The sequence below is a fragment of the Hyaena hyaena genome, unplaced genomic scaffold, assembly GCF_003009895.1.
Source record: "Hyaena hyaena isolate Hyena2069 unplaced genomic scaffold, ASM300989v1 scaffold_1144, whole genome shotgun sequence".
NCBI classification, from domain to species: domain Eukaryota; kingdom Metazoa; phylum Chordata; class Mammalia; order Carnivora; family Hyaenidae; genus Hyaena; species Hyaena hyaena.
The window spans coordinates 225059-246482 of NW_024081779.1; the positions used below are offsets into that span (position 1 = coordinate 225059).

At 39.1% G+C, this 21424-nt stretch overlaps 1 protein-coding gene across 1 annotated transcript in view; it reads left to right on the top strand.

The window, feature by feature from the left end:
* Positions 1-11910, top strand: part of LOC120224264 (plexin domain-containing protein 2-like) — a 234382-nt gene extending 222472 nt beyond the window's left edge. Inside the window, exon 15 of the mRNA XM_039222500.1 lies at positions 9866-11910. Coding sequence (XP_039078431.1) covers positions 9866-9982 — 117 coding nt within the window. The 3' untranslated portion in view covers positions 9983-11910. The remainder of the gene's footprint in view (positions 1-9865) is intronic.
* Positions 11911-21424: the final 9514 nt, after the last annotated feature.

The window sequence follows — 21424 nt, forward strand, 5'->3', positions numbered from 1 at the left end:
TGAGGAATAAAAGGTACTAACTTGGCAATGAGATCATTTGTAACAGGAGGGAATGCAAATCCAGGGAAGGGAGCAGGCACCAGACTGAAGCATGTAGAAAAATTGTTTTCTAATGTGAAGACAGTGGATTCAGTCAGACACTCAAGAGATGTAGTACTGTGGATACAAAGAAACATCAAATACAGGGCTTTTTGATGTGAGGTGTAGGCATAAGGTAAAGAAACAAAGAAGTATTTCAAAGTGCTGATGGAGGAGGGAGGGGTGAAGTAACTTCATAGCAGAGACAGCATGGAGTAGAAAAGGCAATTAGCTACGCAGCAGAGGAAGACCGTCTTTTAATTTCAGATAAGGAAGGATGAGTGGATGTAAAGGCATTAATGAAGAGAAAGGGAAAGGATTAGCGTCTTGCTAAAGACTTAGTCTTCTCAGGGGAGAAATGGGTGATGATTTATCAGATTGAGGGAAGGCAGCCTGGGATTGGATGGAGTTTGGATATTTCACAAGGCTTTAACAAGAGAAAAGTAATCACTGACTTCCCAGTTAAAAGCGTGTGATTCTTTGTGGCTGGGTTAATCTGAAGTTGTGACTCTCTTCTGTAGTAGTTGGGACTGCTTAGGGTATATAGAGTGGGAAAATATAGAACATGAGGATTGAAGATTGGGTTTGATTGTCATACCAATGAGGATTGATCGTCAGAGGAGGGAACAGACAGGTGACTGATGGGCCACCATGGAATTCAGGCTGCCAGAAGTTGGGTATAGCCTGGATGAGACAAATGGCAGGCAGTGACCCACAATCTGAAGGATTTAGAGACCAGGCTGTGGAGGGGACTGTTTAGAGATGAGATAGAGAATGATCAGTATAGAAGACATAGAAGTGGATATTTTCGAAAGATGTGGACTTTTATTCTGCTCTTTGTCTTTATAGTCAGTCTGCCCACAAAAGCATCTATGATGACTCAGATTCAAATGAAGGCCTCTTTCCTCAAAACTTGTGGAATTCATTGTCAGATACTTTCAGCAGATACTTGATTTCAAACCTCCTATCTATACAATTTTAACTTGTACTGTTGGTTACAACAGTTCAAGCTTTTGTAGGCAAATATCTTATTTTCCTTAAATATGCTATAAATCCCTTGAGTTCAGTGCTGTGTTTTACATATAGGTGCTGGGGTAGTAATTTTATTTGCTGACTGAATGCAATTATGGCCATACAAATTAATAGTCACTATCACCCAGCATTCTCACTTGGGACAACAAGATGGCCAATATGAGTTGAAGTCAAGAAGGTGAAAGCAAGTCAAGAAGAAAGCTTGTCATTCAAGAATCTGGAAGCTTGTATCCCTTGTGGGGCATAAACTATAGACCAAGATCTATGTAAGTCAACACAAACACTTATTTTGAGTTTTCTTGTGCGCGGCAAGGTGACCCAAGGGAAGGGCATGGGAGCAGTCTGCCCCAGCTGCAGATAATAAGGGAGTGTAGTGTCAGAGAATGGAATAATTATAATAAGCCTTAGTAAAATCAGGTTAGCATTCATTATTACTATGTGCCCAAAATGCTTAATTGTGTCAAAAGCTTTTGCTCATCTAATCTCTAGCAAGTTGATTCAGTTACTGTTGAGGTTTACCAACATAATATATATGTAAACTTCCACTTATACAGTTTTATTACATATCCTTTAGTAAATATTGTCTTCTACATGGAAGTTAATTCAAGAGCTCTGGTTACACACACCTGACCCCTGATCGCAGTCTCAGCTCCCTGCATTCATTGAGGGAATAAATTCGTGAGAATCTGGCGTGTTCAGGCTCAGCTGGTCTCCAGACCATATAGTGCTACATATGTCTGTGTTAAAATGGTAGATTCTCATTCAAATAAGAACTTGAAAAATAGAAAAAAAGAAAAACACACGCAAAAATAAAACAGTAGATTCTAAGCGAAGGATGATGACACTGTGGTTGACAAGGTGAAGAAAGGGAACTTTAGTTGCTTCATTTTTGTTACCACAAAGCACAGATCATTCTCTTGAACATTGCAGAGTTGACTCATTTGCCAGTATTCCTTCGTGTGTCTTTTTAAAAAAAATAAATACATTAAGTCATTTATATTTTCTTTCTGTTTATGGTAACATGTATTTTCTTTTTCATCTGTAATGTTTGTCACTGGCATGATTATATCTAAGAAGTTTAAAACAGGAAAATTTTTCAACGGTCTGTGTTTCCCTTTTGGCCATTATTACTATTATTCATTTCATTTTATGATTATTACCAAAAACAATGTTGTTTTCAGGAGGAGGGAGATACCACTTAACATTTATTCTAAGAATATTTTAGCTTCAGGAGTGCCTGTGTGGCTCAGTCGGATAAGCATCCGACCCTTGATCTCAGCTCAAGTCTTGATCTCAGAGTCACAAGTTCAAGCCCGGTGTTGGGCTCCATGCTGGGCAGGATGCCTGCATAAAAAATAAATACTCTAGCTTTAGAAAATGACATGAAAATATGATGATTTTGTTAATCCCAGTGGACAACTGTTCTCAACCTGCATTGAGATAATTTTCATCTTGGACATGTATTAACCATGATGATATTAATGGATTTTTCAGGATCATCCATAGGACAGTTCTAGAATGGAGATAATATTCCCATGACAAGTGATGACAATAGGTTGGAAAAGAGGCAGCTATAGGACACACAACTTCCACATGATGAAAAACAATTAAAATAAGTTGAGTAGAAAAAAATGTAAAAAGCATCCAGTCTCTGCTTCACACAAGAGTTATTGCTTGGAATTCTTGACCACACCAGAAGACAGACAAATCAATCTGAGTTACTCTTTTTAAGGAATAAGTGACCTACAATTCATGAATGAAAGAGGCACATCCCCAAATAGGAATAGTTGATTTTAATTAGATTGCAAGTTTAACTGGCCAGGGCCCAAAGCCACTGTGTTTCCCTATAGATAGGGTTGCCAAATAAGTACAGGGCACAGATACATTTTAATTTCAAAAAGATAAAAGAGTAATTTTTTAGTAGAAGTGTGCCCGATGCAGTGTAGTTTTGGGAAATTATTCACTGTTTATCTGAAATTCAAATTTAACTGGTATTTTGTAACATTCATTTGCCCAGTCGGGCAACTCAAATTTATAACTTAATAAAACTTGTGATGAAATAATGTTCAACACAAAATAAAGGAAATAGAGAAGAATTTGCATTTAGAAGTAATGAATGAGAAAAGAAATCCCCTTCCCCAAGGCAGTTCAGTCTTACCAACGCTATAAATATGGGAAGATTGACCCCAATGTCTGAACCGTGTTGGGTTCCCACAAAGGTCCCCTGGAGACACATAGGAGATCAAACATCAACGTTTTCTCTACCACCCACCTTTAAGGAATGCTCCTGTTTGAAGAGACTGTAGAGCATCATTCTGCCTTGCTGTTCACTGTGTTGTGTGGACCAGCAAGCAGGGTCAGCATCGCCCAGAACCTTGTTGGAAATGCAGGGTCCCAGGGCTCCCCCCAAGACCTGAATTGGAATCTGCACTTTACTGAGATCCTTGTGGTCTGTTTGCACAGCTAAGTTTGAGAAACGTGGACTTAGTTGGATAGGTGGCAAAACGTGCCGAGATAGTAGGAGACCCGTAGTCTCCCTCAGGACTCATGGGGGATGTGCCATGGGGGGTCTCTCATCACCATGGAGAGAAACCTCTTCTCCAGGATGCTGGTGGGGCTTCTGGGTAATATTTCATCAGAACAGAGGGTCAGTGGCTTACAGGTTTTTCCTTTTTAATTAAAAAGGGGGAAAAATGTTTGAAAACCAGTAATCTAGTTCATTTTATTTCCCAAATGGGGATACTGAGGATCAGCGAAAACATAGGGCTTTGCCTGTGTCCTGTGCTGGGAAGTGCCAGGTCTGTGAGGCTGTCCACGTCTCACCATCCCCCAGCGGCTTTCCCTTCCCTACAGTTCACTGAAGGAAGCAGCACAAAACACTCGAAATTTCGCAACGACTGCTTGTCGAGTGCCATCTCACACCACTGGTGTTTTCCAGATGGGGCTTGAATGGCAAAATTCGCCCCTTCCCTTTCACACTCACACCAGAGCTTATCTAACGCACCAAAAATCTCTCTGCTTTGCTCTCTGGGCTTGCAGAGGACTCCCCAGCTGCAGTTCTGTGTACACTGCTGACGGCCGGGACCCTGCAGGTTTGTTTGTGGATACTTCAGCTAATTAGCCTGCCACAGACCATTGAGACAGATCTGGATGACTGTTCAATTAATAGTTCTGAAGGAGTAATTAGGGAAAATACCTGTTTGCACAGCCCACCCCAGTGCCGACATATCTACATGAACATGTACTTCTGAATGTGATTAATCACATAAATAATTCTCCGAAATGAAATTAGAGATCACCCACGCATTACACCCAGCAGTGTTTTAAGGCTCGACATCGTGAATCTCTGTAATGAATTAACATTACAGTCTGGTTTGAGTTTTTCAATTTTCAGCATACATCCTGCCCTGTTAGCAAGTGACCCAGTGGCCTCTATCCGTTTGTAGAACAATGTGAGTTAACCAGTCTAAAAAGAACACAGATTTGGATGTATCTAAAGGCTTGGGAAAGAAGTGTAAATGCCAGGTTGTGACCCATCACACTTCATGGCAAAGCCAGACCTCGTACCAGGTTTCTAGACTTCTTGTCTTCTGGATAGATGCCTCATATTATACTAGCAACATTCAAGATTTTTCTCTGAGAACTAAGTCTTCAATCATTCCATTACAGTCATAGAACTACCCTGTTTTTCTCACTCATAAGGAAATCTCTGAACTGAAGATTGACCTAGAAAAGCAATTTCAGCTGGGACTAGTTTATATAGATTTCCCTTAAATATAGGAATCCTAACAGGTAGTGGAGGGAGGCAAGAGAGATAATGATAGAAGAACCATGACATGGAGAAGTTTTTCAAATCATTATTGTCTCCGCGGTGTTAAAGTGAGTTATCTCAGGCAAGCCGGTATGAGGGTCCCATAATTTGGAAGATTTTTAAAAATTGCTTAAACGTTTATTTATTTTTGAGAGAGCGATGGTGAGAGAACAAAGCACGAGTTGGGGGAGGGGCAGAGAGAGAGGGAGACACAATCTGAAGACACAGAATCTGAAGCAGGCACCAGGCTCTGAGCTGTCAGCACAGAGCCCGATGCGGGGCTGGAACTCATGAACCACGACATCATGACCTGAACCCAAGTCGGATGCTTAACAGACCGAGCCACCAAGGCTCCCCACGGGTCCTGTGATTTTAGAGGATAAACCTTCAGCTTTTAATTTACAGATGAGGAAACAGAGTGATTTATTTAAGACCATTAATTTATTTGTGATATGTGAAAGTGTTTTAGAAAGGAAGCAAAATTTTGGTAAAGTTATTACTCTTTGTTCAACATTTTTAAGGCTAAGATGGAGAGATCAAGGAATTGTCGAGGAATGTAAAATCAGATCAAATTTTTAGGACCCCAGTGCATGACATTCGTTGGACTTTGTTATAAACTTTAAGGTATTATTGTGAGGGAGAAATGCCCTTTCTTTCATCTGATCAAAATCCATAGAAGCAGTTATAAATTTTTTACTTTTGCACAAATAAAATACTAGTGTTGAATAATTTTGCAGCTAGATTATACCTATTCTATTTGTTCATCTTTAGGATGTTTATTTGACACCTATGTTATATCTTACTTCAATGTATTTTCTTACCTTTTCAACCTACAATGCAAGTCCCTTTCTTCCTCCATGTGGAAAACGTTTTCTGTACTTTCTTTGCTCACCTGTCCTTCAACAGAGCAGCTAGTACCATACTAGACATTTCAAGTGTTTAGTAAATAATTTGTGTTTTCTCTTTTGGCCCCATAATTCCACTTTTGAACGTTTATAAAAGGAACTGACCAGAGATATTCGCATCAGGTTATCAGCAAAGATATTCATTGTAAAATTATTTATATTGTCAAAAAGTCAGGAGGAAAAAGCCTCAGAATCAAATTGACTATATAAATCATGGTTTAGTTAAATTAATAAGCTCTACAGACACTTAACATAAGTTTGTACAGGGACAGTTCATAATACTTTTCAGTGTGTACTTAAGTGCAAAGAAAAGGTTTTATAAAACAGTATGTGCAGTGATTTAATGTTCCTAGAAATGGATATAAGTGATGTACACTGATAAGTGGTGAACTCTCTAGTCATTTTAAATCTTGTTGGGATATTTGTTTATTTTTTTTTTCCTGCAATGAGTAGTAGTAAATTAAGAGAAATTTCTCTTAACAATATGCATTTAATTCAGAAAATAAGTTTGAACTGCGTTAAGACAGGAAACTTTGGGGTGCCTTGGTGGGTCAGTCGTTGAAGCATCTGACTTCAGCTCAGGTCATGACCTCACAGTTTGTGAGTTCAAGCTCCACATCAGGCTCTGTGCAGACAGCTCAGAGCCTGGAGCTTGCTTAAGATTCTATCCCTCCCTCTCTCTCTCTCTGCTCTTCCCCTTTCATGTTCTGTCTCTCTGTCTCTCTCTCTATCAAAAATAACATTAAAAAATTATTAAAAAGAGAGAGGAAACTTCTCTGTCCAACATGTTTGTACTTTGTATTTTGAGTACCCCTGTGATAAACTTACAAAGTACATGACAGACATGACCAAGACAGAGACATGAAACAGAAAATTACCTGAGACAGAAAATTATTAACTTAGTGATTCTGACTTATTAACAGGATACTGAAGTTGCTGGTAATGTTATATGTTTAAGACTGAAATAAACATAGAACCATGGTCATAGGTTTCACATGAGTTGTACTCAGAAACCATTGGATTTGAAGACCCAGTTTTTATAGTGAGGAGAATTAACACTGGAAGTTGGTAGAATCTCATTTTAAATCTTGGCCTCTGCCATTTGCTATCTGTACAGGTGTGTGCAAAATGTAAAGGATTGACCTGTATATTTTAATGAGATTATGTATGTGACACACCTAGTGTAAAGTATGAAATACAGCTAAGAGCTTAATAAAATAGAACTTCCATCAGCACCATCATTATCATTTCAATAACTGTGCTCCTTTTATTTAAAAAAAAATGTTTTAGGGGCACCTGGGTGCCTCAGTCGATTAAGTGTCCGCCTTCACCTCAGGTCATGATCTCACCGTCTGTAGGTTCAAGCCCTGCATTGGGCTCTGCGCTGACAGCTCAGAGCCTGGAGCCTGCTTTGGATTATTTGTGTGTCTCTCTCTCTTGGTTCCTCTCATGCTCTCTCTCTCAAAAATAAATAAACATTAAAAAATTAAAATAAATAAATAAATAAATTTTAATGTTTTAATTGGATAAATCTTGCATATAACACTGTATAAATTTAAGTTGTACGCCATATTGCTATGGTCCATTAATAAAAGGTTGTAACAATATTAGCACATTATATACTTACAACACAATAAGAATTGTCTATATTCAATATACTGTACATTAGATCTATGTAGCCTAACAATTGTTACAAGTCTGAACCCTTAAACACCATTAGTCTTATCCCTCCAGCCCTCATCTCCTGTTAACCACCGTTTCATTTTTTAACAGGTTTGACCTTTATAGATTCAACGTATAAATCATATCATATAGTACTTATCTTTCTCTCACATATCTCACTTGGCATAATGTGCTTAAGATCCATCCATGTTGTTGCAAATGGCAGGATATCCTCCTTTTTTATGGTTGAGTAACATTCCATTGTGTATGTGTACATCTTTTTTATATTTTGATCCATTTATGGGCACTTCAGTCATTTCCACATCTTCGTTACTGTGAATAATGCTGCAATAAACATGGGAGTGCAGATACCTCATCAAACACCTGTTTTCATTTCCTTTGGGTATCTGCCTAGCATTGGAGTGCTGGATTATATGGTAGACCCATTTCTAACTTTCTGAAGAACTTCCATATGTTTTCCAAGGTGGTTGGACAAAACTACATTCATACCAACAGTGTATAAGGTACTGTTTCACCACATCTTCACCAGCACCTGTTGTCTCTTATTTTCTTGATGATAATCTGCGCACCTTTGTTTTTTAAGTTTATTTATTTATTTTGAGGGAGAGAAAGTGTGAGTGGGGGAGGGCAGAGAGAGAGAGGGAGAGAGAGAATCCTTAGCAGGATCTGTGCTGTCAGCGCAGAGCCCAATGGGGGGCTTGAACCCATGAATGATGAGATCATGACCTGAGTCGAAGTCAGAGCCTTAACTAACTGAGCCATCCAGGTGCCCCTGTGCACCTTTTGAAGTCACCTACAGCACAATGTCTTTATGTGCTGGGTTATACATTAGGCCTAGTTCACAAGCTGTACTTGCCAGCTAGACAGGGCAGGTGGGCCTTGGAAAGGTAGAGCTTAAGAGCAAAGATGGAGAGATGCTACTTGACCTGGAGAAGGACTAGGGCAGCTGTACCTCCAGAAGCCCAACTGTGAAGTAACGGAAACCAAAAAGGGGATTCTAAATAGTGAGCACAGCAGCAGAGTGACATTTTTGCACAGGCAGGCGTGGCCATGAGTTATAGCGTCCATCTCCCTAAAAATGTTCAATATGTTTCCATTGATCGTGAGCTTTAGTTCCAATAAAGAAGCCCTCTCTTTGTTTTAACTTCTTTTTCTGGAGAATAAGGATAATTCCATTTCACTTACACCATCGTACTTAATCAGCTAATAAATATAAAGCATATAACCACATAATGTTATATAGGCAGTAAATAATATTATTAATAGGTGGAATGTAATTGCCTTGTTTGGTATTTTTCCAGAAAGTAGAACTAATACTCCATCCTACCTGATGTGAAAACTCTTCTACACCCATTAATCATTGCCGGTGGAATGGAATTGGCAAATCTAGAAAGCTGCCAAGTGCTGGTATATCTACACTGATATTTAACATTTTTCACATTAAAATTCTTTAGGTAGAAATAAACTGTAGACAGATATAAACCTTCAGTACTCATTGTCTCATCTACTCCAAAATGGCAGGCACTCTGATAAATGGAATAATCGTTTCTAGTGTCACTGGGGCCGTGACATGCGTTTCAGTGTCTTCTGCTGCTATAGCTTAATAATTCATTTCAGCACTTCCTTTTGTAAATCAGAGAAGGTTTGTTTGATGGACAGAGCGCTAGGGAGAAATCCGCTGCTTTTGTCAGAAAAAAATAACCTGTATTTTAGGACTAGTGCCTACTTGTGCAATTATTCAGTTCATAAGCTTGAGATTGTCTACACTCTCTGATATTGGATTCCATTTTCAGAGTGTGACATCTGTTCATTTTCAAGCACAAAAAGTCACATATGGAAAGTCAGCTTTATAAATAATTTCATAAGATATTAAGTGATTTTCCTTTTAGTTTGTTTACTACAAAGTCTAACACCTAATTTGAAGCACACTTCTAAGAACGGTGCAGAATTGTATGGCCTTGTGTTTTCAAGCAAATTAATAAAATGAAGTGATGTTCTTTTCTAGAGAAGAGGAAATGTCAGTGGCTATATATTTCAGAAGATTTGTTTTTTAATACAGTTCATTAGTTGTACTTAGACACTTATAGAATCTTATAAACATAAATATGGATGAGGTGTAAATTGCGACTTTGAGAAGCTGTCATTCCTCTGGGGGAGGTGCCATAGGAATAGTGTCATAATCAAGATGCAAGCATGGGGCTTTGAGCATGTGTAATTCCACCTTTGGTACTAATATGACATAATTCAGTGCAATGCAAAATTTAATTCAGAAGTTAATCTAAACTATTTGGCAAATATTTTTCTTATGATATGACCAACACCCTGGTATTCATTATTTTTGCATTTTCTGTTTTAGAGACGCCCAAGCAGATGGCCCGCGATGAAGTTTCGAAGAGGTTCTGGTCATCCTGCATATGCTGAAGTTGAACCAGTTGGAGAGAAAGAAGGTTTCATTGTATCAGAGCAGTGCTAAAATTTCTAGGACAGAACGGCACCAGTGCTGGCTTACAGGTGTTAAGACTAAAAATTTGCCTATACCTTTAAGACACACACAAAACACACACACACACACACACACACACAGGAGCCCTAAGCTGCTGTAGCCTAAAGGAGAAGAGATTTCTGGACAAGCCCAGCCCAGGAAGGGTTTAAAAAAAAATCTAAAATTTATACAAGGTACCAGTGACCATAGAACATAGAATTTCCCAGTGGTATGATACAGTTCACTCAGAACATCTCCTGTGGACTTGTCAGAAGTGTTGACAAGATTACCGTGCTATTGACTTAGATGCAGGGTTGCAAAGGGATCGAGAAAAACAATAATAATAAAGCTTTAGTTCATGAGGGGGTCTACACCTCCACTTCAAATATTCTTCTCTAATGTCTCAAAGATAACGGTATTCCAAAGCCTGAACCCTTTCTCTCCAAAGCGCAATGGTGAATGTTTCAAGAATGCTAAGGAAAATCGCTCCTGCAGGAGCAAACAAAACAAAACAAACAAACAAACAAACAAACAAACATAAAATGAGAGATTTTCTATCTTTCCACCAGACGTGTGGCAAAAGGATTTTGTTTTTCTGGTCTCGATCCAATGGTGCCAACGAGTTCATTACTTTACAGAATGAATCTTTCATCCGCGCAGGAGGTTCAGACTGCCTCCCTCTTCCTCGTTAATGAATGTCCTTTCTATGGGCTGTGACAGAATTGCCAAACTCTTAGCTGAGGATTAGGAAAGAGGGAGTGGCACATGAGGTTTTCAGTTCTCCTGCCTCCGAATAAAACACTTCATTATTTTTAAAGAAATGTTGCCCCCATTTTCCCAGCTATGAAATCCTATGAAGCCATAGTTGCTCTTGGCTGAAGGAAACAAGAGGAAACAATACAAAGAGCTCCTTAATTGTTTTTCAAGCAAAAATGTTAAGGGATTCTAAACATATGGGGGATTTTTGGCTTTCCCCCCCCCCCTTTTTACTTTGTGCCGGTTCAGTGCAAAAGGCCCATTTCATTGTCGATTCCTGCCTGAGAAAGCCATTCAAGTCAGCATACCCCTGGTGATAAAAAGAATGAAAGAACCCTGCTGAATCATACAGTAATTTTCTTTAAAGCACATAGTAGTTACATAAATATATATATAAATATATTTTTGTTTATAACTAACACAAGGCAGGCTCTTGTGACTCAAAGAGTGCATTTTGTCATCAAGACAAAACAAATGCAAGATGCATTACTGCATACTTCCATAGAGTTGTAAAATAATCCTTAATATTAGAATATTTTTATGTCACTCAGCAAAAGTGGTTCAATTAGTCGCAGTGCCGATCATTTCCCCGCCTATTTGAGCCACGCTTTCATTCATATCAACCCCTTCCCTCCCTGGCTGAATAAAGCAGAATGCTCCTTAGATTGATCTTCCATCTGCCCCTGTAATCACAATCCAGATTTTGAAACTTCTCCACGTATGAGAAACGGCAAGGCATCGCTTGAGGAGGAAAGCGGTTAATATGTATACTGAGCTCCCAAAGGTTAACTTCAAGTACTGTGTGTACAATTTCATTAGCATCTCGACCCATGAGGCTGACATCCTGTGCCAAGAAGCTGTAGGCGCTTATAGGGTACAGCATCCCCACGTTTGCAGATTCAGGTATCAAGAAGCAGAGATGTATTTGTAAGTAGCACTTTACTAACGCTTAGCATCTGTACCCAGTGTCTACCTTGAACGACATCAGCCTACTAACAGAGTAACGTAGTTTATCTTCACAGTTTTCTGACATAAGCTAGTGCCATCTTCCATCACTTATATTTTGCTTTACGTTTTTAAATACCCAATGGGGTTGGTAATTTTTTCCTAACCTACTTAGTTAATCATTGCAAAAAAAAAAAAAAAAAAAAAAAAACCACAAAAAACAAAAAACCTGACAAGCAAGATGATTGAAGGATGTGATGACAATCTCTCTGCTGTAGCTGCATTCAGCTTATATGAAATATCCCAACTGATTTCTCGTGTAGTAGGTTTGGTCAGATAGCAGTAACCAAATGACATGCCAAAGTACCTGGTGCAACTGGTATTCTACAAAGACATAAAGAACAAGTGGACGATTCCTTTTAGGATAAGACGACGCTTCTACCACTAGCTTTTGTGATAGGTGTGGCTTCCAATAACAGTTGATTGACAGTTCTATAAATCTCGTGGATATAACCAACTCCTTACACAATTCTTTGAAGTAGTAATGTTCTCTTTATTCCCCTCAGAGCTCATTTTCCATTAAAATAATTGACAATTCTGTAAAACAAAAACAAAACAAAAACATAAAACTCTGAATTGTTCAGGGAACTATAGCACCGAGTAATAGGGAACACTTTTTGGAAGAGTAGAGAAAATTTCCTAACAAAACTAGAAGTTAAAGGTGGTAAGAGTTTTCTGCTGTATATGAATCTTATAGTGGTAAGGGGAAAAGGCTTGCTAATCCCCTTTTTTTTTTCATGAAATGTTTATTCTAATTTGGATTTCTGGTTTGTTCCTGGTGCCCATTTACTGCAAAGGAAGAGCAAACGTATACCATGTTTCTGGAAGGTCAAAACGGACACTGATGCTTTGGACTTGACATACATTATGTTTTTGAAGGGATGCATCTGTAAATTGCTTAAATACTATGAACATAGCAGAGAGAGAATAATAATTTTAAAGAGTAAGAATAGCAAATGTTACATACCAATTTCTGAAGCAGTCAGATAGATGGTGCTACAGAGGAAATAATATTGGGTGATTAGTTAAAGGTATTAAAAGTCAAGAAAAATATCTTAAGGCAACCAGATGGCGCTGACCACAATGTTGGTTTGTTTGTGAAACACTAGGACTTTTAAGATAAACTAACAAACAGAAGACTCAAGTTCAATAGTAAAGTAAAACTTATCCCCAATTATCATTTTAGTTTGAGCTACCTAGGGCATTTGCTAATCTCTCTCCCATGTAGCTTCTAGAGTTGCGCTGCCCACTATCGTATCCATGAGCAAAATGTGGATACTTAAATTTAATTAAAATTAGACTTAAAAAAAAATATAGTTCTCCAGTCACCAGTCACATTTCAAATGCTCGGTTAGCCACATTTGTCTTCTTGGCTTCTATTTGGACAACACACGACTATTCTCATCATTGCAAAACACTCTAATACACAGTGCTGTAGAGGTCTTTCCTTTTCATTCCTTCTCCTTGAATAAAAAGGAAGAGGAAGAAAAAGAGAAGATCTGGAAGTTCTTGGGGATGTCTAAGTGTTTTTGATCTTCCAAAGGCAGCATGGTGCGATGGCAAGAATGCAGCTGCCACAGCTTTGAGTCTCCACTGTGTTACCTTGGAAAAAAAAATCACTTTAATTTCCATGAGGTCTCAATTTACAATTTTGGAAAATAAAAATATTTTTGTTCTGTCTCCCTTGCAAGGTTGTTATTATTATGCAGATTGACTAAAGGTACAGACCTACAGACTCTTAAGACCTTAAGTCAATGTAACCCACGTGGCGCACATCCTTGGCCCAGCATCAGCACAAATGTGCCTTCAGAGGAAAACAAGTCCATCCATCCTGAAAGCATTCAAAGACAATCAAATCAATACACGTCTAGAGAAAATGCCAAAGGAGAAATTGCTTATTTTTTTCCCATCTTAATACTTTCTCTTAATATTTCCTCTATGTCACATCTCTTCCAACTCTCACTTCTCTGCCATGACAAAGTCCCTGTGGGTTTCCTTCAGCTGGCTTGATTCTTTATTATGTAGAATCACTTAGTCTCTCTAGTTTCTTGGCATGTCCCAGTTTACTCTTTACAGCAGAGGGAGGGCCAGGAACCAACCAGCGGGCTTCTTTTTCAAAGGAAGTACCTCAAACACAAATATTTATTTTACCCCTGAAACACAAATCTAAGGGGCTCCCACATCAAATATAAAAACACATGGGGCTTCATATGAAATGTAAAACTTTGCAAAAGGAAAAAAAGGATTACCATTATTTTATATAATACTAATCTACAGATAATATATATTCTGATTAGTATAATTTATTAGGTTCTGGAGCAAAAAATTCTTGTCATTACAATTCCTGGGGAGTATAAATTGGGTTATGTCTTCTAGTCTACTGCCTATTTGAGAAAAAGTTTTGCTAGAATCCATGCCTTGATTCAAGACACTGTTGTTCGATGACAAGAAATTAATATTTAAATAAGACTCACTGAGAAACAGATCCTATGAGTTTTGGTTTCTTCCTCCTGTGAAATGTTATTTTGCTTTGTATTTCTTCAGGCATTTTTCAGATGTTCTATTACAGCAAGCTTTACTAATTCCCAAAAATTGTTCTTGCTCATACTCTCCCATCCCATCCCCTCAATTGGCACCAGTGTCCAAATGCCAGGATAATGGTAGGTCACCTAACCCAAGCCCTTCATCTTACAGACCAGAAAATTGGCACCCAGAAAGATAAGGTCATTTTCCCAGCGTCAGAACTGGGTCTTGAACTTAAAACCCCTGTCTGAGAATTCCTGTTACAATTTTTCTTGCTCACACCCCTCTATCAGCAATGAAGACCAAACAAGCAGTTTAGGAGGACAGTCTATTTGAAGGCTAACTTTATCTGCGATATTGGAAATCTGCTGTCCTATAACATGGAACATTGGACTGATCTTCCTCTATCATGTTCATAAGATTAATTCCCTTGTTATAAACAACCAGTGATTTCAAGTTCTGGCTACTACAGTGTCTTTATTTGGTTTTGCATGCCCCTCCCAACCCTACCTGTGTCCATCTGTCAACAATATTATTTATTTTTTGTCACTTAAAATTGACAAATTTGTTTCATTTCTTCCCAAATATACCTGAAAACAAAGAATCTTCATTGCCTATTTTCTTACAACATCTATATAATCACAATTTGTATTTGCTTTTTGAAACCATTTGAACATTTTTCCCCTAGGAAGGCTTTTTGAACAAGTATCATGAGGTCTGTGGCCTTGTGTTTGCAAAGCACTTTACATTTTGTGGAGCACTTTGATGCATCCCTTTATTTCTCCATTCATTCAGCCACTCAGTTTACTTCAATATTTATTGAGCACCTACTGGAACCAAGTTCCTGTGCTGGATCGTATGGTATATAGTGATAAATATAAATACTGAGAGATGGAGCATGTCACCTGATAGCTGTAATATGATGGAATTTTCAAACACAACCTTGCAAGTAGATTGGATCAATATTACTCTTTCCAATTTCCAATTCCAATTCTCTTGTATACTTAGATAGGGAACTATCAAGTATTAGCCTGAAGAATGCTTCAGAAATGTGATGCATCATTGCCCATCAGTACCATTTGCTCTATTTCAAATGGTGTGTTAATTTCACTCACGAGAAGAAAAGTTACTCATCACAGTTGTCCCACACCCTGCAGGATTTCCCAGGTCACTGGAAAGTTGTCCAACCAGACGCAACGGTTCACTTTCTTGTACCAGCTCTCTTTTGTGGCTTTCTGAATTATCAGCATCATAGTTGAAAGGTATTCCCGAAGAACCAGTGTATCAAAGAAGCACTTGAACTTCCTTTAGCTGTGTGTGGTTGTTAGGTCATTTATGAGAGTGTCTCAGGTCTTCTCAATGTCAACACTGTTGACATTTAGGGTCCCATAATTCTTTGTGGGAGGGTGGGGTAGACACAGTCCTGTGCGTTGCAGGGCACATCAGAAGCATCCAGGAAGCTTCTGATGACTTTATGCCAGTAGTACGTACACACACACACACACACACACACACACACACACACACACTATGACAACTAACGATGTCTCCAAACATTGCCAAATGTCCCTAGATTGGGATCGGAAAAATTACCAGGTTACCTAGTGAACAAAATTTATCAGGAGCAAAAAAGAAATGTTTCTCTTTCTCTTGACACTTAAACTTTATTATAGATAGGGGTGGTTTTGTTTTGTTTTGTTTTGTTTTTTTACTCACTTCCAATAAGACTTGGAATCATAAACTCTTTGAATTAGAAAGGACTGTAAAAATCACTAGTTCTGTTACAACCCGACATCATCTGTACCTATCACCATCTCTCAGATTTACCAATTTACTGAAAGAAGATCAGAAGATTGGTTATCTCTGGAAACTTGGAAATTGGCTTTTTCAAAACTAGAGATAAGGCTAGAGATTGGTAATTTTGCTTTGCTGCTATAATGGCTGTCTGCTGCTGTGATTTTCGCTTCAGTATGGGGACTCAGGGTCATATGATTTCAGTGTCACAGACTCTGCTTTGGTCATTTCACTGTCTATAGATCTTGTTCCTTCACCTTCGCCTTTAAACCATGCATAGAAGTTGAAGTTTGGTCCATCTGATTTTAAGTATATCTGGATAAGCTTTCTATTTCTGGCATTCTGATATTTCTATTTCTATGTCTGAATTTTTTATTGTCCTCCTGAAAAAAAAAAAAATTGACTGTCTCAAGTCATTGAAAATTGGAAATTCCAGAGTCAGAATGCTTAAATCTGTCAAGCTGAGTTCCTACTGATGTGATGTGCCTTAGGTCAGTTTTCCTGTATGGGCAGTGACTTTCTGTGGGTCACTGCAGATCAAGTCAGTCACACCTGTGTCTATTCTGCACCAGTTGGAAAACTTGGTGAAGTTGCACAAAGACAGCCCCTTAAGAATATTCCTAGAGATAACAACTAACCCCCTACTGGAATATCTGGCCTCCCTTGATTCCCTTTCTAATAGACCAACACAGACTTGGCAAGCATTCATAATTTTTTTAAACTTTTTTAAACATTTTATTTATTTCTGAGAGAGAGAGAGAGAGACAGCATGAGCAGAGGAGAGTCAGAGAGAGAGGGACACACAGAATTTGAAGCAGGCTCCAGGATCTGAGCTAGCTGTCAGCACAGAGCCCAACGCGGGGCTCGAACCCACAAACCATAGATCGTGACCTGAGCTGAAGTCGAACCTAATTATTTAATACAAATTGCTATGATGGCGACACAGTTGAAAGCCTTGATTAGAAAGTCTAAGGCTATAGAGTATTGACAAGCACACAAGGCATGAGCTCTGGTAAGACAAGCCTGAAAACCAGGAAGCCTCAACTTAGAAGACTCTTAAGCACCCCTATAATTTTGTTCTCTACCACAGTCCTATCAGACAGTTTGATGTTACTTAACCTTTTGATTAAGCTGATCTTCTAATTTCAGCTGAAATCAGAAGGCGTCTGCCTGATTACCTGACATAACTTTTAAACCATCCACTGCCCACCTCTCTCACAGCGATTATTGTAAAGAAGATGGTAATTATTCAAGTAAAATTAGATAATTTCTTGAATCCATACTCCAAAACAAGTTTATGAAGTACCTCATCATTGACTACACACTTCCTATGAATGACCAAATTATGTCTAGAGAAATACATGCTCAAAACTTGTTATTTTAAGCGAATTTGTAGATCACTGTGGACACTGAAAGATTCTGTTACTCCAGAATGAAAAGCTGGAGAAAAAAGTAATGTAAATCACATGCCAGTCCTCATCTCTTTCTAATTTCTAAAATTTACTAACATGCAAGAATTACTTTTAAAAAAATCTCCTAATGGAATAAAGCAAAAAATTTTAAGTTGGCAGATAGTGATGTATTTATTTTGATTCCAGTCGAAAATCACAGTGATTTCTCTCATTCCCACTGGAGTGCTGATTTTCTAAAAGAGTCTCTGTTTTTGCAAGCATTATAAAAACTATATATTCATGACCAAAATATCACTTGCTGATCATGCAGCTATAAACCTTTGTGTCCACTGAATAGATATATAGCATGAAACTAATTTTAGAAGTTTGCTATGTGGGGAGAGGTATAAATGTAAGAGCAGGTGGGTGGATAGGGTTCACGGAAAAAATAAAGATCAAAACATGCTATCAAGCAGAATGCTCACCTTTTCACAGCAATGTACAAATAAATATTTGATGAAGATCAGCTCACAAGTAGGTCGTTCAGACATTCAGACACTGGGGCACAGATCCTGCAAGTTATCCTAAAAAACGTGACACGGAAAGCAAAAGCTGTCCCCAATTAATCTACAACTCGACCATCAACCACCTGTGCTTCTGCTCTGGCATAATCCTAAAATCACGTAGCCATCTGCTCTAGGAAATTGGGTTCTTTACAGTCAAGTAAGGGCCAAAAAGAGACTTTTCCATTCCTCACCCCCATAAGGCATGTTCTTTGGTTCCCTGTTACCAGAGACCATGAGACAGCCCATCACACACGGGTGTAAAAGTACAATAAAAATAAGTTTCCTGAAGTAAGGGTGAAAAAAATACGGTACTTTCAACTGTGGACCCATAGCTGAATCTCTGTGTCATCTGACCATCTCAGGACCAGATTCAGGTACTTTTATCGAGATGTGGTCAAGCCTCAGCAACCATTTTTAAGGTGGTTTGAACAAAAGTGTGCCCAGATTGTCAAATTTATAGCAGAGAAATAAAAAAGCCCAAATTAAGTGTCCTCCACCAGGCTGCTCTGAAAATACCATCAAAGTGAAGTCAGAGCTTTTCCGCGGTAAGAACTGTTAAAAACATTTTAGGGAAATGAATTAAGGTTCCTTAGACACAGACATTTTGTGTACATTACAGCTAAATCTCGGAGCCCTAGCCGGGCAGGGGAAAGTCTTTTCATAGATTGGTCAAAACAAATCTCTCATGTGTCTCCTTTGAGGCGTTTGGACAGTGCCTGGGAAGTACATTATTTTCAGGGGGAAAAAAAGAGACGGCCTTTTCTGCATGCCAGCTGGGATCATGGGAACTCCCAATGCCAGGAATTTACTACTGTTTCTGGTAATTCTGCGTGTAGTCATCTGCAACACTGAAGTGTGAAAGGAGGAGAAGTTGGGCACCGGGGGGGACTGTCTGTGTTTTATGCCAGTTGCACCAGCACACAGAATATTTGTAAACGCATTTCGAAGCGGGTATAATTGTACCCTTTGTCAGAGTGGCGAAGCTCACTGCGGTGCTCCTGAAAGAGAGCACGAGGAGAAAATCTGACCCTCTAAACCCAGTCAACCCCATACAAAAGGAGAGACCGTGTGGGTATGCACAGCACATTGCAAACTCGTTTCTCACTGTTTTCCAAAGCCCGGTACTCAAATCAAGGACGCGTCTTTCAGGTGAAGGTTGATTTTGGAAGAGGTTTTCCAAGACTTCATTTAATACAGGGTTTGGAAAACTGAACACTTTAAACTTACTCCAGCCCTCTGGGCATCATTCCTGTTTCCTCTGCCTTGTCGGTGAGACATTCCAGGGGAGGCTGCATTCTCTAGTGATAAAATCGCACACACGTACTGCATGATGACCTCATGCTTGACATACCTGAGCCTGCAAATGTAACAATGATTGTAAGTGAATTTGCACTAATGGTATCTGATGGCAGAAGAGGTGTGACCTTTATAGAAACCTACTGTTTAAATTCAACAATTCAGATGCACTGTACTTTCTGCAAGCTTCTTGGTTACTTTCACTGTAAGATGAATTATCCAAGTTTGAATGTATTTCCGGACAGCCTATTCATTTGCTGTCTCTTTTACCTGAGACTAATTAGGATTGCAATAATTCATTGAAGTTTTCCTAGCGCAGCTTCTTAAACCAAGTTTTTCTGCAATTCTGGTTCTGCTTGCAGTATGTGGGAACTCTTAACTTTCTTTTCCTGGTAATAATTTTGCAAAAAAGCCAGTGTATCGACTGCCATGGTGACTCATTTCATCGTAAGAGGTCTGGAAGCTGGTGGTGACCAAATGTTACCTGTGTTCTTTCTGTTGACTGCTGTTTGCAGAATTAAATCATGTTAGGTTTGTTTGTTTGTTTTTTTTTTTTCACTTACCATTGGAGTCAACAAATCGGGGATTTTAGAAGGGGGAGAAGGGGACAATTTGTGTAATACTGCTGTCATATTTGACTACATATTAAAAACAATAAATGATCATTTTGTTTTAATTTCTTAAATACTTTTATCCTTGTCTTTCGCCATATTTCTGTTTCCTTTCTGCTGTTAGTTTTACCTATTGTGGAGGAAAATCTGTGCGCAGTGTCGTTTTTTTTAATAAATCTTTTAATGTTTATTTATATTTGAGAGAGAGAGCTGAGGAGGGGCAGAGAGAGAGGGAGACACAGAATCTGAAGCAAGCTCCGGGCTCCAAGCTGTCTGCGCAAAGCCTGACGTGGGGCTCAAACTCACAGACCTGATCATGACCTGAGCCGAAGTCGGACGCCCAACCAACTGAGCCACCCAGGCGCCCCTGTGTGCAGTGTGTTGAGCCACAGGCTAACAACATGATAAAAGATCTTTTTGCTTCTAACTTCGGGCTTCTACCAATCAGAGTGGTCTGTAGAAAAGGAAGGACCTAGAATGTCATGGTGTGCGGCCGGGTAGAGGCTTGGTTCCTGCCCCCACGCCTCCGTGCCCAGATCCCCTGGTAGAGCTCTACATCAGACAACCGGGACTTAACTGCCAGTTTAAGACCTAAGACTGGAATACATCAAGGTGCTTCCTTTTAGCTTTGGTGTAAGAGCTCCGGTGGCTTTTCAAATGAGTTACCGAAAGTTCTCTATTATTCCATCCACCTTGTCCCAACCTGGAAACGATTGTACCCAGGGGCTCTGGGATGTGTGACTCAGCTAACTCATGGACAACATCTGAAGTGAAATGATCTTGGATTCCAAATAGTCTTTCCCCATTTCCCAACTCCAGGTGTGCACAGGCTTGAACCCAGGACCAGGAAGCAAGTGCTGGAAGTGGAGGGGAATTCTCATCAGTGGCATTTCCTGAGCACTTAGCTCTGTGCAACTCAACAGTGATTTTTAAAATCTCACCTATGTGTGGATCTTCTGGACTCTATCAATTAAGCTTTGATAACATGGAGTAAATGCAGAACTGCAATTTTATTATTTTTTTAAATGCTTGTTTTAAATTTCATTTTAGAGAAAGAAAGAGACAGAGTAGGGGAGGAGCAGAGAGAGAAGGAGAGAGAATACCCAAGCAGGCTCCACACTCAGTATAGAGCCTGACACAGGGCTCAGTCCCAAGACTCTGGAATCATGACCTGAGCTGAAATCAAGAGTTGGATGCCCAGCCTATTGAGCCATCCATGTGCCCCAGAACTGCACTTTTAAATGGTGTGAATTGTCTTTATGATGCCAAAACGGAAAAATTATTCATGCAAATCATGCAACTTCCCCCCAAATAGAAAACCGTTAAGGCCAGTGTTTATGGGTGCCATTTCTTTAAATAACAGGCGAACCTGTCAAAGAAAAAAATGCTAAAAACAATCATGCAGCTTTCCAAATTAGCTGTCGACAGATCCCTTATCAATTTGGAGACCAGGTATTCCACTCACAGATCCCTTTTCCAAAGCACTCATTT